The following is a 16,934-nucleotide window of genomic DNA, read 5'->3' as shown; positions in this document are numbered from 1 at the left end:
AAATAAAAAATACATATTAAACCAAAAATTAGCATTTTCCAGTATGTGTTAGTTTAACACACCTAGATCTTAATCACAATGGATATTAGAAAAAAAAAATTCTTAAAAGGAAACAAAAAGCAAAAACCAAACTGAACTCTTGAAACAGTTGTCCCTTTCTACATAAAACACTTTCTGGTCCTTACACCCTTCAATTTCATTTCAGACGTGGCTCTCATAAAAATAACCCACCGCTGCTTGGAAATGACCTTATGAGCATATCTGCACCTGGCAGCTCATCTTCTTAGTACCCTCCCTGTGTCTTTAAGGCTGTTGAATTTCAACAAAATACATCAATCTGCCAGTTGTTTTAAAAAAAAAAGTTGCCAACTCTTCTTGGAATACAGTTATATTCCCACATTAATAAAAATCATTACGGAGCACCTGCCCCCTAAAACTTAAAATCTTCAGGAAAAAATAAACAAATACCATGACAATTCTAGGATTAAGAAACACTACAGGGGGGCCGGGGATTTAGCTCAGCGGTTTCGCCGCCTGCTACACAGGCCCAAAGACCCAAGTTCGATCCCCGGTACCAAAAAAAAAAAAAAGAAACACTACAGAGTATGGCACAGCGTAAGTATCCAAAAAGGAGTGATATTTAGGTTAATAGCTATGTATACATTAAAAGTAATCATTCAACTTCTACTAATCCTTTTTTTTGGTGCTGAGAACCAACCCCAGGGCTTCATGCTTGCTAGATAAGCTACCACTGAACTAAATCCTCAACTCAATCTTTTTTCATGTTTTCAATTAAAAACAGACAGAGGGCCAGGGATTTAGCTCAGTGGCAATCTGCCTGCCTTGCAAGCACATCCTGAGTTCAACCCCCGATACTGTAAAAAATAAATAAATAAAATAAAAACAGAAACTACAAGGAAAAGACTGGAAAACATACCAAAAACTATTAAATTTCCCAAGAAGCTGGGCTATTACAAGATATTTTTATATTTTCTTTTTAAAGTTTTAGAATAACATCATTTATTCAAATAAATGAGTGAATACAAAATTGTATTTTTAAAATGTTGCTCAAGCAGAATGAAGCTAGTTTTTGAAATTTAGGATCCTTCCATAATGAGATAATACTGTCTAAGAATTCCTGTGATACCTGCAAGGAAAATTTAAACTGAATGTCAGGAGAGATCCTCTGATCTTTCTTACCATTACCATGCCAACTGGGCTCAATCCAATTTTTAATTAGACCTTGCATTGACCAGCCTGGTGCCTAAACACCTCACTAACTTGGTGTGAAACTGATCAATCTCTAAGAGGTTGCCTCTAGCCTATGATTAACAGTCTGAGGGGCAACCCACTTTCCGGTCCCCCTTCTGTCTCTCTTAGACAGAAGCTTTCTTTCTCTCAATAAATTTTTCCTACTCCTAACCTCCATTGTTCCTAGAATTCATTCTTTAGTTTTAGAGAACATGAACTCTCATTTCGGATATCCAGTAGGTTTGGGAGTTGCATCTTTTCCCCTATATCATTTTGGAGGTCTTCCACTGAGATTACTTCCACTGAGATTACGGAGGTAAGAGTTTGCTTTTGTTCCGTAGGTTCTAACTTTGGTCTTTTTGCTTCACAGATTGTTAACTTATGTTTCATAGGTTCTTGACATTTGTTTCATAGATTCTGGTTTTTGCTTCATAAATTCTGGCCTTTATTTTGGGTTTTGTTTCAAAAGTGTCTTAATTTTAAGTTGTGTTTTAAATGTTTGCAAATTTCTTGGGTTTTTTTATGCATTCTTTTGTTACAATTGTTTTATTCTTGTTTTGCATATGTTGCGTTTGGACTTAGTTGCTTAAAAATGTTGTAAAATGGGTCTCTTATAAAATCGTCTCAGACAAAGACAGTTCAGGCTTTTATCTGTCCCTTACAGAATGTCAAATAGTGGTTACTCTGCCAGCTAGTAATTGCCTCTAGGGCAGCTGCCACTGTCAAAGCAGAGGACAGTTTTCTCTAGTTGCCCTCTGGTGAATCCCCACCCCACTGACACCAATGGCAGGTGGAACACTGACCAGATAGGCAATTGGGTTCCTTTTGGAGACAGATCTCTGATTGCATGGAACTAGCAGAAACCGAGGTGACAACTGAGGCGACATGGCCAGGGCTACCTTCTAGCAGATACCCAGAGGTCCCTCAGAAGAAACTAGCTCCAGACAGCCCATCTGGGTAATCAGCAGAAAATCTCCACATCTTGTCCCTATCTGGACTCCTCAGTGAGGTGAAAAGGGAACTCTGTCAGTGATCATCAGTTGTCCTCTGTCTCAGAGTGATCTGAAATGATGCCATCAGAGCCCTTTCTTAAGCCTCCGTTAAGAGTTGAGATACAGGTTTGGACTGCTTTCTCTACTACTAGTAAGACCTCTAGACAAATGTACAAAACAAATCTTTGATAAGAGTAAAAATACCTGAACCAGGACTGGGGATTTAGCTCAGTGGTTTCGCCACCTGCTGCGCAAGTGCAAAGACCGAAGTTCGATCCCCGGGAACCAAAAAAAACCAACCAAACAAACAAAAATACCTGAACCTTTTCTCCCACCTAGTCATGCTCTTCATCATTTATGTGTGTAGGGGAGAAAAATGCCTCTTCTGATAGGTTATGGACTTTGGAACATTGACTGTGGACTTATAAAATGCTGTGTGGTAACTTTTGGGGATGTTTAACCAGCTTGAGCTTTATTTGGGCTTTTTCTCTCTGCTAAAGAGTTAAAAGCGCCACTTAAACTTTTCTCCAACTTGTTGGGAGTTCATTTGAAAATCTCTCGTAGTCAGATCACTCCTCCTTCCAAAAAGTCAGACTAAGGCAACTCCCATCAACTGTTTTGTCTTACACTAGGGAAAATAGCAACCATTAACTTGCATTTGTGTTTTTACTCATCAGCTAGAATATGGGACTATCTTAGCCAGCCTTTCTCTTCATTCATCCGTGCAAAGGAAGTCAATAAGAGTGCCTTTACTATGTAGATTGTGGCTGCTAGGAGGACCTATGAGTTTCAAATACTTAGTGAATTTAAAATGGACCTTAAAGGAGTAGCCTTGTATTGCTGCTAATAAAAGTTGCCTAAATGACTGAACAGACAACAGAAATTTCTCAGAGCTTTCTCTGCCCTAGGGCCCAGGGCAGAATCTCTGACTTACCACCTCTGGAGGTGATCTCTTTTGCAGGAAAAGTACCCGAATTTGACTGCTGACTTATTTTCCTCTCTCTCTTTCAAGGAACTAGATGGCAGTGGTTTAAATCTTTTGGTTCGCTAGCTATAGTTCCTTCTCTAAACATGATTGTTATGGCTGAAGTCCATTGTAACTTGTGCTTTAAGAGTACCTACTGGAGTAAGGATGTGAGTTACCTGAGGAAGATAAGATAGTGTGCTGGTAAAAGGTAGATATTCCAGTCTGGTTTTATTTTCTGGTTCTCTCTCCAGAGGTATACCCGAGAGTGGTATAAACCTTGGGGGATGCCCTGGGGGGCACAGGAATCAAGCAGAGACTTATGGGACGCCATATTTGTTTCTGTTGTTTCAAATTGGGACCTATGTCTGAACCTCTTACTCCTTTGGAATACATTAAGGAGCAATTTAGGTATTTCTCTACACCCGCAAGTGGTGTGCCTGCCTCCTAAAGCCAAGTACACAGAGGAAAGTACTATGATGCTATCTCACAATTAGAATTATACTGTAAAAGAGAGAAAATGGTCAAAATAATCTTTTTTTTTTTGGTACTGGGGATCAAACTTGGGACCTTGCGCTTGCTAGGCAGGTGGCAGAACCACTGAGCTACATCCCCGGCCCTGGTCAAAATAATCTTATGTTGCGATTTTCTTTATAGTAATAAGTAATTCTTGCTTGTGTTCAAATATAAATGTGGGCCACAGGAAAAATGAGACATATCACCCTTATGGCATTCAGTACCTAAAGCCTAAGGCTACTCCTCACCCTAACCACCAGGTGCTGAGGGTGGACTTTCTAGGCCAGCTATAATTAATCTCTACGAGGCTATACCCATCCTTAACTAAGTTGTTGAGGTCTCAAAGACAATATCCCTTGCGGGAAGTAAATGACAAATATGGGACTACCTGTGTTCATGTGTCTTTTTCTTTCAGTAATCTTAGACCAAATGAGACTTAAAAGTTTTCAGATGACCCTCATATGTACATGGGGGTCTTTAGAGGACTTACTCAGACCTATGAACTAGATTAGAAAGATGTAATGTTGCTCTTAAATCAAACATTGATTTCTAATGAGAGACAAGTAGTATTACAAACTGCTACTACATAGAGACAGATATTTTAATTTTGGAAGCTCAAAAAGACAGGCAGCCAGGGAACAACTGGTTTCTACTGGAACACAAGCAATTCCTACACAAGACCCTCACTGGCAGACATTTTCAGGCATGTTTTCTTGAAGGTCTAAGAAACAAGAGAACTAAGTCCTTCAATTATTTTAAATTGTCAACTGCTTATCAGGAAAAATAGGACATCCCTACATCCTGATTTGATAAAAGGAAATATATATATATAAATATATATAAAATATAATTTTTCCCAAGTCACCATCTTGCAGTATGTAGATGGGTATGCTGTTATGTGCCCCCTCAGAAGAGCTTTCTAGCGAAGACAACTGATCTGCTGAATTTTCTAACATACACAACTTTGCAGCCTTGAGATAAAATATTTAGGCCTTACTATATCTAAGGGAACCCAAAGACTAGGGGAAGAAATAATTAAACAAATTCTTTCCTTTCCACAGCCTAAGACTCTAAAACAGCTAAGGAGATTCCTGGAAAGTACAGGTTTTTGTGGCCTTCAGATAGCAGGATATAGTGAGATTGTGTGACCCCTCTATTAGCTTATAGAAAAGCCCAAGAGACACTCACCTGGGAACCTCATTCCCAGACCTCACTCTAGAAGTTCAAACAAGCACTTCTTTTTTTTAAAAAAAATTTAATTTTATTGGTACATTTTAAGTATACAACGTAATGACATTCATCATTGGAAATTTGCACCTTTACATAATCTCTCTCGGTTCTTATTTTGTCCCCATTCCCCAGCCCTCCCTTCAACCCCTGTAACCCTCCCTATTTACAGAGACTGTTTCCATTTATTCATTTTCTCAAATTAATCCCATTCCCTTCTTTCCTTTCCCCTACCCCTCCCACCTCCCCTTGCCCCTTTTCTTCCTATTTGACATTATCTATTATACCTTTTAGTCCTTATTTACACTTTCAATTTCTCAGACTAGAGAAACTATTCAGAATTTACACGTGTGTCCTATTTATTTCACTTAAGAGTATCGCCTCAATGTGCATTCATTTAGCTATAAATATCTCTAATTTCTCATTTTTTATGGCTGAGTAGTACTCCATTTTATTTAAAATCCCACATTTTCTTTATCCAGTCTCCTGTTGATAGGCATTTAGGCTGTTTTCAAGTTTTAGCTATTACAAACTGTGCTGCTATGAATGTGGGTGCACATATATCACTGTGGTATGATTCTTTTAATTCTTTGGGGAAGATACCCAGCAGGGGAATAGCTGGGTCAAATGGGACTTCCAGTCCTAGTTCTTTGAGGTATCTCCATACTGATTTCCACAGTGGTTGCACCAGTCTGCCCTCCCACCAGCAGTGGAGCAGGGTTCCTCTTTCCCCACAGCCCCGCCAGCATTTGTTATTGCAAACAAACACTTCTAAGTGCCTACCTACAGGACACCATTTCAGTTTGTATGTTAATAAAAGGTGAGACATGGTTTTGGGAGTGTTTCTACAACATCAGGGAGCTGCTCAATAGCCTGTAGGTTATTTCAATCATAAATTAGATATTATAGATTCAGAGTAATTCATTAAAAGTGTAAGCCCTAAACAATATAGTTAGAACACTCATTCTCTTTCAAAAGGCAAAACGCAGCCATTTGCGTTCTTTGCTTATTGGTTTGATCTTTCTGCTTGGCAATGGCGTGGGAGTCAATCATAGCTTTTGTCTCTGGAGACATATTTTGCTAAGTATAGCAGATCCACTCTGGAAAAGCTCCTGATCTTAATTGTCCTCCTACACCTGAGATAGTTAAGATTTAGTTCTCGTGCCATACTTCTGTCCCTTCTCCACTCCTCTGCCCCAGAGAAATAACGCAATTTGATTCAAGGCATTTCCCTCCTCTGGTACTGCTGGATTTCAAGACAAAGCTTCCAGAATGGTGAGTTTCCCCTCCCTGGAATCCTTCCAGAGTAAAGCTGACCTTCATTTTTCACTGTGCCATATAGAAAACTGGTCTAGGTTTAATCCTGAAACTCTCAAAAGATAAATATAAAAGTTTTAGTTCAGATTTATTTGTCTCTCAGCCCTCAGGCAAAATTAGAGAATGGTAAGAACAGCTAACCTGGCTCTGGCCACTTCCTTGCACCTCTAGTCAGCCGGCACTGGCACTGGACAAGATAAGGTCTAAGGGGCACCTTAGATTAGGCACAGAACAAGAGAGCTAGACAGGGATACCTTCCTTCCTGTTGTTTCTTATCAAAAGGGGAAAAACTGTCCTAGGTAGACATGTGCAGCACAGCAGGTTGGAGCCTTGGCAGGCCTTCTTCCCTCACTGTTTGAAATTCATACTTAGCTCCAAAGAGTGTCAGCTACTCTCTTCTACATGCAAACCTGGCCTGAGCAGACCCCACTGGAGATAGTTAAAATTACCTGTAATGGTCTGTCCCTTTAGAGGGAACAATTACATGTGGCTACTGAACAACTATGGTTATCAAAGCAACCATGAGAAGCCTGTATAGCTGGGTATTCCAGTCAGATAAACCGTCAGCTAAGGCCCCATCTTAAAATGGTCTTTGCTTTCACAAGTGTAGACAATTTTATTCCTTTTGATTATTATAAGAGATCTCTGTTAATTGATCCACAAAGCTCTGACTAGTCTTATTTATAGTTATAAACCTAAAAATTACAGAAGTTATAATTCAACTTGGCCAAATACATCTGAGTGCACTCTGGTTTACAAACAAGTTGTCTTATGTGTCTGTCTGTTCAATTTGTCACAACATGTACAGCTGTTATGTTTGAACTTTTTTCTTTTGGCATTTTGGATTTTTTTAAGATGTTTGCCTGTAACTCAAGTTGGCTTATAGATAAATGTAATTAAAGACATGGTTGCCAGATGACCCAAATAATGTCAACTGGTTTTACAAATACAGTACATATTGTTGTCTATGTATAACTTGGGAATCTTTCATTGGTCAAAATAATGTGTTAATTGTTATGATCTGGCTCTCACAGGTCATCTAAAAATTTGTTAAGATAATTAAAGACTCTTGGGCTTAGGAAAACTAAGGGACAGGACTCCCCTTGGTAAATAAAGTAGCGGCTGCCTGGAAAAAACTTACTCTAGCCTTTGTTCACAAAGGGGACCCAAATAACTCCATAGCCTTGTGGGAAATACATCGCTAAACATATGATTGTGATAGGTATACATTGGTCATGGGCTAAGTTTTCTGTGAAAAAACAGTAAGGTTTTATTTGAAATGTTCTTGGTACAAAACAAAACTAAATGACAAGGGGTTTCATGTAACTGATATTCAGTTATTTCATTGTGTACTAAGTATCATTCATGCCTTCTGGGTGTACAGGTCTTCTAAGATATTGTTTATGGTGATGATCTTTGCCTCAGGTATCTACCTTTCTCGTATACTCCAACTACTTGTGATAAGAGGTACATTTCAAGCCAGCATGAGAAAACCAGTCAAATAATAGTTATCTTAAAAAGTTATGTGATGTATGTTATCTTTAGATGGCATTCTACTAAAGGATAACAAATAAGAGTTTTCTTTATGTCATTTAATGTCTTGTGATCAGATGATGGTGTTTGACTGAAAGACTATTCCGTACTAAGACAGCTAAGTGTTACAAAGACAATGTTATTATGATTGTCGTGCTAAAATACTATGTATGGCTTTTGATCTTAAGTTTCTCTATAATACACAACTGTTGTCTGTTAACATTCTACAGGGATTCAACTACTAAAACAACCAGGGTTGGTTAAAAAATAACAGCCCTCTAACTGTGCTTTATACTTCAAAAGTGCTTGATGTTTTAACTATTATAATAGTTAAGCTCATTGCTCCTCATAAAATACTTATCTCACTGATCTTCTCTTCTGGGTGTTCAACAACTAAAGTTTGCAGACCAAAACTAGAAAGGTAACTGGGTTATGAGGACAGCCAATATTTTGGCTCTAGCCCCTCATGGTCAACAAAGAATCCAGGACATGAGGGAACCTTTTCTACAGGATCCTACATCTTTGGTAAGTCACTCAACCTCCGGAGTAGGGAGATTGCTGGAAACCAAAGGACAAATGTACCGTGTGCCAAAGGAGGGTCACAAAGGGGGAAATAATCTCCCACGCTTTCACTGAAAGCAACATGGTCAAGCAAGTCCATGACCCATCCTGATGGCTGACACTGACAAAGGAACTGAGAGGCTCTATGCATGGTTTCAAATGCCTGAGGAGACTTAACTGACCTTGATAGATAGCAAGAGGTTCATACTGATTGACAGGTCTCACTTTAACTTGGTCTTAAACACCCAGCACAGAATAAACAAAAGGGGTATAAAATAATGTCATAGTAATAAAGCTAGATGTAAAAAGGGGCTCCAGTCACTGACCCCTTCTGGCAGTTTCCAGCTCTACCAGTAGCTGACCATGATTATGGATCAAAAACTATGGTAAAATCTATAAGAGCTCAGCTAGTTCTATATTTCTTAGTGAAATCTGTTCTTCAAATTATCTCTTATCACAGCTCAAACTAGACTTATGACAAAGTATCAGACTTATAGATAACCTTTTAGCAATAAAAGAATCTAAGAGTCAGCAGGTTACAATCACTATTTCAATTTCTAAGTGTGACTTTCTCCCTAACCTCCCCTTCCATTCTAGTGTGCTCATGCTTAGGTTATACATGCTCTAATTTCTTAAAGGTTTTGTTTATTCTTGCTTAGAGGCTGCCAAACTCCAAGCAATCATACAAATGGAACCAATGACAAATGTGCTAGAACTTCTTTTACTGGGATTCACCAGATTGACCTTGTAAACAGCTCATAACTGTTAAACTATACAATATGACTTCTAAGTTGGATTCTGAAGTCCCCTGGACCTTCTTATGCTTTTTGTGGAAGGCTATTACTAGTTCCTCCCAGTGGAAACCCTTGTTGGCTATATTCATAGCAATCCTGCTGACCTTATAATTTGGTCCATGTATTCTTAACTATTTCTTTGGCTTTATCTCCTCCAGACTCAAAGCTATACAGCTACCAAGATGACCGTGCCTGGTGCCCATCGAAGGCCTTTAGATAAGACCCTCTGGAGAGTAAATCTAACTGCTGATCACAACTACAACCCTATTCAGACGGAAATAGCCAGACCTGTCTTCACCCTTTGCCCCCTCACAGCAGTTAGAGGTTCTTCTTCAGAGGGGGGAATATTGCAGATAGGTAAGTTAATTAGACATCTTGTAGGCAGTTAGACGGGGCCAGCCCACAAGGAGCCAACATGGAATTCACTGCAGGCCAGAATTGCAAAAGGAGAGAAATTAGCACAGCCATGTAGGATGAATAGCAGTGATTGATATTCTAAGCAGGTATCAATCACCTGGGTGGGAGGCCAAGGTCTTAACCCAGCCTCTCCAGGAAATATCCCTGACCCACCCTTACTGAAAATCCTTGTATGCTTGTATGTGACTTGCTCTCCCATTTGACCCCATTTAATCAGTATTACCTGGGTGACTGTACTTGTAGTCTTATTGGTTGGTCATGGCTTTGTCCCACCTCATGCCCACCTTGTAAATTTCCATTGGGTCTTACAGTTTTGTTCCACTTTGTACCCGCCTCACCACATGGCTCTACTGTATAAAACATCTCTGAACCATGGGGTGGGTGGGCAACCCACTTTCTGGTCCCCCTTCTGTCTCTCTTAGAAGCTTTCTTTCTCTCAATAAATTTTTCCTACTCTAAAAAAAAAAAACAGTCTAAGATATTAAACGTTAACTACTTAAACAATGATAGGTCTCCCACTACCTCAGCAGCTATTATGTATAGTAGCTGCCCTCTTCCTATCGTGCCTTGGCCCCTCCCCTGTGTGACATCATGCCAAGATGGTTGCTCCCACCAAAGAACAAACCCTTCTTCCCAGCATGCCCTGTTCCCGCCTAGAAAGTAACCTAATACTCACTCACCTCCTACCACCTAGTGACATCACCCGCTCCTCCATTCCCTAGTCACTACCACATTTAACCCCACCTCAGCCCCTACAAACCCCACCCCAGTCTCTATAAAAGACTTTCCCTGCCCCGGCCATATTGCTTTTGTCTCTCCTTTGTTCAGAGGCAGCCCAGCAGATCTATTCTCTAATAAGGGCTTGTTGCGGCCTGGTCTGGTCTTGGTCTTCGGCCTTTTACCTGACAAACAAGAGACTGAAAAGAGTGTAGGAGCTGGATGTGGTGGCACATGCCGGTAATTCTAGCAGTTTGGGAGGCGGAAGCTGAGGCAGGAGGACTTCAAGTTTGCCCAACCCAGGAAACGTAGCAATTTAGCATGACTCTGTTTCAAAAAACAAACCCCCAAAAGGCTTGTGTATGTAAGCTCAGTGCAAAAGCCCTGGGTTTGAGTCCCAGTTTGCAAAAAAACAAAAACAAAAACAAATCAAGAAGATATGTTTTGCTAAACTAGGTGATAAATACAAAATCTTAATTTTAAAATTAGGAAACTGGTATAAACATATATTTTGAGGGGCTAGTGGTGTAGCTCTGTGTACACCACATATCTACCATGCAAAGGGCCTGGGGTTTGATTCACAGCACCAAAAATAAAATTTCAATAGCTCCTTTGGTCATTAAAAAGACATCATTTCTATCTATATTTGGCTTACTGAACTGCGGTTCTTTTTTTTTTTTTCCTGTACTGGGAATCAAAACCTTGCAAGAACTGCGACTTTTTGCAAAAATCTCACAGCAAACCCTTAATTCATTCACTCGTTCATTCATGCATTCAAAAATATTTACTGAGCAGCCACCGCATGCCAAGCATGTGGTTTGTGGTAGTTTGGATACCAGTGACAAAAGCAGCCTTGAGTTTACTAGTTACTCACACGTATACTCAAAAAGGAAACCAGTGTCTTCCTTCCCTCACTTACATGTTATCTCTTCAGAAACACAGAGCACCCACAAAATCACACTTATTCCTCAGAATATCAGCTCTGAGTACATCCCCAAAGACAGGCTGCCAGTGTGCACTGGCTTAGCTGAGAGCTGAGCTCATGTCAGTCCAACTGGGCCAGCAGGCTCTGGCTTGCTCCACCCGACCTGTGCTGGCTATGCACAGCTTAAAATTGTGGTCAATATGCAGTCTTCATCCCCATGAATGCCTGCAGGGGGCTGCTTAGCATGTGCAGCGCTTTCCATGCAGGGCCACTGTAAGAACACATGAGTTAGAGTTTAAGGTACAGTGGTTCTTCTCATGGGTGGAGCCTCAGAAATGTGTGACTAAGTCCGCAAGGGGACACAAAGTATTCACAGAAGCAATGCTCTCAACAGCCAACCCCTGGAACCAACCCAAGCATCTATCCACAGCAGAATGGACAAATACATTGTGATGCACTACTGAAATACAATGTTATACTGCAAGAAAAAGGAACACACTCCAATCATAGCCATCAAAACAAAGACCCACCATAAACATAATGTTGAGTGAAAGATACTCTGGATGGATTTACATTGTGATACCATTTTACATAGTTCAAAAAGGAAATGTTTCAAAATAGTGTGAATATGACTCTGCCGAACTTAAAAATGATTAAAATGGTTCATTTTTTGTTTTGCACTTACTTCAATTTTTAAAAAGGAAAAATTTTGTTTAGTGGTGTGCGTGTGTGGTAAAACTACAAAGAAAAAGATAACTCAAGGGCAGAGCCTATCATACACAAGGCCCTGGGCTCAATCCCCAGTAAGAAAACAAGAAAAAGGGGAAGAAGGAGAAGAAGAAGAAAAAAAAAAGAGTATGAAATATAAAAAAATTCAGGATAAAGTGCCTTGGAAAGAGGCAGAGGGGGGTGGGGTGGGAAGGTACACAAAAGCCATTGAGCTTCACCTCAGTGAGGGTCTGTGGATGTATGTGATGGACTCACAGCATTTCACTGTTACGGTTTGTGCTTTAGATACTTAATTCTTTTATGGTATAAACCATTTTATAAGTTAAGAAAATACAGAGCAAGTGAATAAACAACAGTACTTGATTCCTGGCCAATGTTGTATCGAATTCCAACATTTCTAATACGTTCCAACTGCGCAAAGGGAAAGAGGAAAGGGTGTAATAATTTATACCGGAGTGGGGGAGTACCCAGAAAGGCAAGGTATGATGAGTGTAGCGGGCATGTGCGGAAACACAGACATGTCCAGGGAAGCCATAGCACCCAAGGCTCCATGCAATTGCAACCAGCATGAGGACCTTCAAAATGCTTTTCCTCATTGCTCCTGGCTATTTCTACTTTTCATGTAAGTGTAATTCACACCAACCTTCCCCTTATTGTAACAAGTCATTCCTAGGAACCCCGGAAAGCTCAAAGTAAGCCCATTTTTCTATCATAAATAAAAAGCTTTGTGTTAACAGTAAGGTATTTGTGGAAAGAAGAGAAAAGAATGAAGGCAAATAGGTATTTGATCTGTTGTTTTAGTTTTTTAAATCCTCTATTTAATAAAGCTTTTTTGCTTTGGAAAACCGTGACCAAATGGATTTTTTAAAACCCCACATATTAGCTGGGAGCGTACACCTGCCAGCCCAGCAGAGGGGGAGCTGAGGCTGAAGGAGCACTGTGTGTTCAAGGCCAGCACAGGCTACACAGTGAGTCCAAGGCCAGCCTGAACTGCAGGCTCAAAACACCAAACAACAACAACCTTCCCCCCAATATATTTTAAAGAATAAGGAAACATTTAAAAAACCAACCACAAAGCAGATAGTAAAGTCTTCACTGCCTGATGATAGCCCCCAAGAGGCAACTTTTAGGTTCCGTGTCCACAAACTGATGCTTCCTAGTCATGGAGACCACAGCAAAAATAGCCCTATCAGAAGCTGGCCATTAGGAACATGCTTAGTAAAAAGTCCCAAGCCATAAAACTAAATATGCCTGTTAGAGAACTACATATGTTCAAACTTACACAAGGAAAAAAGCAAGTGAAAAATATATTCCTATAATTTAGAAGTCTAGAGCTGAGAGTAATAAAAATAGATTTCTGCAATATAAGAAAGCAAAAAGTTTTGTCCCCAAACAAGAAATTCTCATAGAAAAACAAACAAACAGGGCCGGGGATTTAGCTCAGTGGTTCCACCACCTGTCTCGAACCCCACCTGCCTCTCAAGTGAAACAAAAAAAGCAGTATGTTCGATCTGTACCTACCTAGGAAGCAAAGCCATGCTACCGGTAAGATATTCCCAACACTCAGAAAACAGCAGCTTCTGACTCACAAATCCGGTAAGGAGCTATCCATTTCCCCTGGGTCTACTAAAAAGCAAGAAAAGTACTTTAAAACCCACCACTAACTACAATCCGCAATGTGCAATCTCACAATTTGTTACTGAAAGCGGCCAGGCCACAAATAAATCCGAGGATAAAGGAATCACTGTGCGAGGGGGCTTGTTCTCCCCTCCCTTCCAACAAAGCAAAGTTGGGGGGAAAAGGGGGAAAGCACACAGAGGGACTCACACGGCCTTTCAACCTCTCCCACTTCTTCACAGCCTGCATCCACATACTCTGGAGGACCTGAGCAGTCTTCATACCTCTGCAGATGAAGGGGCCGGGCCACTGCCTACTTCCCCGGCTGCTTACCCATTTCTACCACTCCACGTGGTTACGTAAGGTGGATACAATAGTGGCCCACATTCCCAGCAAATCCTTTTGTCATCTTGCAGTGACACATCCTTACAGCAGGGAGGCCAAACACTCTGAAAAGCACCACTTGTGAGGCAAAAAGAAAGCGGTTTGGATTTGTACCACTTTAACAGCATTCTTTTCCTCCTCTTTCCCTTACAGTGAACTACAGATTCCAGTAGATGTTTTAGGCATACAAAATGATCCGCAATTTAAGTAGAACTTACTAAGTACAGCTGGAGGTCCATATCCACAGGTCCTGCGTTGTAGATACAACCAATGAAGATTGAAAAGTTTTTTTAAAAGTCTATGTTAGACACATACAGACTTGTCACTGTTTCCTAAACAGTATAACTGTTTTCATAGTGTTTACATTGGATTAGCATTAAAAATAATCTGAACAGCCTGGAATTTAGCTCAGTGTCGATGTGCGCCTGCCTCACAAGTGCAAGGTAGAGTTCAACCCCTGGTACTGGAAAAAAAAAATTTTTTTTTTTAAATCTAAATGTATTTTAAGTGTTATAAGACAAATACAAATATTACACCATTTTATGAAAGAATTTCAGCTTCTGTGGATTTTTTTGTGTCCATGGTCTTAGAATCCTGTCTCCCTAGGGCCTGAGGGATGATCATAAATGGAACACTTTAGAGCAGCATGATGGAAAAGAATATTTAGAAAGCACTTATTTATAGAATCTCCCATAAATAACACACATACATAAAGCATAAGCCAGCTGGAAACAAGTAAGTCATTTCAGGTAAACTGAACTGCTAATGTTACATAGAAATTAAAAGGCACGAAGACAGAACCTTTCGCATTCTTGGAGATAACCAGGGGAAGATAAGATGTGGGCAGTCAGGGCAGCCCGGAGCCAGCTCAGGAACAGAGTGCTCGTTCAGCAAAGTTCTGCCCTCTTCTTCCACTTGCCATAAATTTAGCAGATAAAAGAATTACAAGGAGCCCACCAATCTGTTTCTCTGTCTATCCCACTTGGGGGGCGGGTAGGGGGCTGGGAATGCAAAGTTTAGGACTTTGAACATCTAGCAAAGACTGTACGGGATCAGAACTGAGGCTGGGATTTTAGAAGCATGGTCCTGGGGAACCCGGGCATTCTCACTATCACGGTATATGTTATGTCTCAGTCTACAAATGCAGAGTAAACCATCTGGTTTGTTTCAAATCAGCGTTATCTTGAAATTTGGACCTCAACACAGAGGCTACAAAGAAAGCAACTTGAAACGGTAGTAAGAAAGTGAATTTTTAAAAATCACAAGATCTAGGGTGCAATTCTTGTTTTTTCAATTAGCTGTGGGGCTTTAGAGATGTGTCCTTTATAAAATGGAGGTAAACCCACACACACCTAACACGGCCAATGTCACCAAGAAATGAGGCAACCCACACACAGCATCTGTGCTGAGAAAGAACTGGAAAATGGTCATATCTTTCCCTGGGATTCAGCCACAGTAAATTCTAGGTGTAGTTCTTCATAAGTGTTACAATACCCAAACAGGATGGAGAGTGAGCAAGCTTATGTTTCAAATGTCACAATGAAGAGTGCAGGAGTATTGAAGGAGGACTCTTGACAGCTGAGTGAGCACACAGGCCCTGTCCTGGGCTGTACAGACACGTGCAGGCTCCATACACACCAGCCAGGCTAACCAGGAGCTGGTGCACCAGGCCCTCAGGACATGAAGCAGGAAGATCCAGGCAGCTTGGGGACCGTTCCAGCCAGCTCACCTCTTAAAGAATCCTTAGCAAAACACCTGATCCTACCCTGAGGGGAAATATACTTCTTTCCCATAAACTCATGCACAATACCCAAAAGTCGAAGGTGTCCTAGAATTTAAGAATTCCAGTGATTTCCAAATGTCACAGTTTCTGGCAATACTCTTTCTTTCATTGTAGAAATAAAAATCCCATGAAACAAAATTTATTATCTTTACCATGTCTAAATATACAGTTCAGTAGTTGGTAGGTACATTAGTCAGATTTGAGTCCCTGTGACAAAAATACATGACATAAATCAACTTAATGGAGGAAGGTTTCATTTTGGCTCATGGTTTCAGAGGTTCCAGTCCATGGTCAGCTGGCTCCACCACTGGGGGCCTGAGGTGAGGCAGAACATCTGAGGTGGAAGAGTGTGGCAGAGCAAAGCTGCTCACCTCAAGGCAGCAAGGATGCAGAGAAGGTAACCACTCTGAACACATGAGACGTTTGGAGGACATTTTAGAACTAAACCATAAAGGTAGGGTTTGAATCTGTGTGCTCCCAAATTCGTATGTTGGAACCTAAGACCCAGTGTGACCATATTAAGAGGCCTCTAGGAAGTAACTTAGTCAAGACAGCTCCAGGAAACTAACTAGGACCTTTTGGCCTTTGTCACCATCACATGAAGATGCAGTGTCGGCCTTTTCTAGCTCTTCTGCTATGTGAGGATGCAGCAACCAGGAATCATCTTGGAAGCAGAGAACAGCCTTCACCAGACAACAAATCTGCTAGGTTTTTTTTTTTTTGTTAGCACTGGGGCTTGAACCTAGGTTCTTCTCACTGAATTACATGCCCAGATATTACTTTTCAATTTTTATTTTTGAGACAGGGTATTGCTAAGTTGCTCAGGGTGGGCTCCAACTTGTGATCCTTCTGACTTGGCCTTCCTGAGTGCCAGGATCATGAGCATACATCATCTCTCCCTACTCTGCTTGCATCTTGATCATGGACTCCACAGCCTCCAGAACTGTGAGCAAATAAATAATTATTCCTTATAAATGACCTGGTTTCAGGTATTTTGTTACAGCAGTGGGAAAGAACTAAGCAGTGTATTCATACTGTCATGCAACCAATCTTCAGAACTGTTTTCACCTTACAAAACTAAAACTCCATACCCATTAAACAACTCCCCATCTCCCTCTCCACCCCAATCCTGGCAACCACCATTTACTTTTTGATTCTATGACTCTGAATACGCTGGATACCTCATGTAAGTGGAATCACGTGTATC

At 40.6% G+C, this 16,934-nt stretch overlaps 1 protein-coding gene across 8 annotated transcripts in view; it reads right to left on the bottom strand.

Moving 5' to 3' along the window:
• The window catches only part of Tjp2 (tight junction protein 2), a 155,004-nt gene that overhangs the window by 48,304 nt on the left and 89,766 nt on the right, over positions 1-16,934 (bottom strand). The window contains exon 1 of one of the 8 annotated variants that reach the window (XM_004838171.3): positions 13,771-14,229. The exons of 6 other annotated variants lie outside the window; for them this stretch is intronic. In XM_004838171.3, the coding sequence (XP_004838228.2) occupies positions 13,771-13,842 (72 nt within the window). In that variant the 5' untranslated portion in view covers positions 13,843-14,229. Of the gene's footprint in view, positions 1-13,464; positions 13,551-13,770; positions 14,230-16,934 lie in introns of those variants that run through there. One more of the 8 variants, XM_004838175.4, reaches the window with a different exon arrangement.

Source organism: Heterocephalus glaber, unplaced genomic scaffold, assembly GCF_053883595.1.
Source record: "Heterocephalus glaber isolate CG9 unplaced genomic scaffold, H.glaber_assembly_v1.0 deba00001481, whole genome shotgun sequence".
Classification (NCBI taxonomy): Eukaryota; Metazoa; Chordata; class Mammalia; order Rodentia; family Bathyergidae; genus Heterocephalus; species Heterocephalus glaber.
Note: the sequence above shows the minus strand (reverse complement) of the source record. Positions and strands in the feature narration are given on the sequence as shown.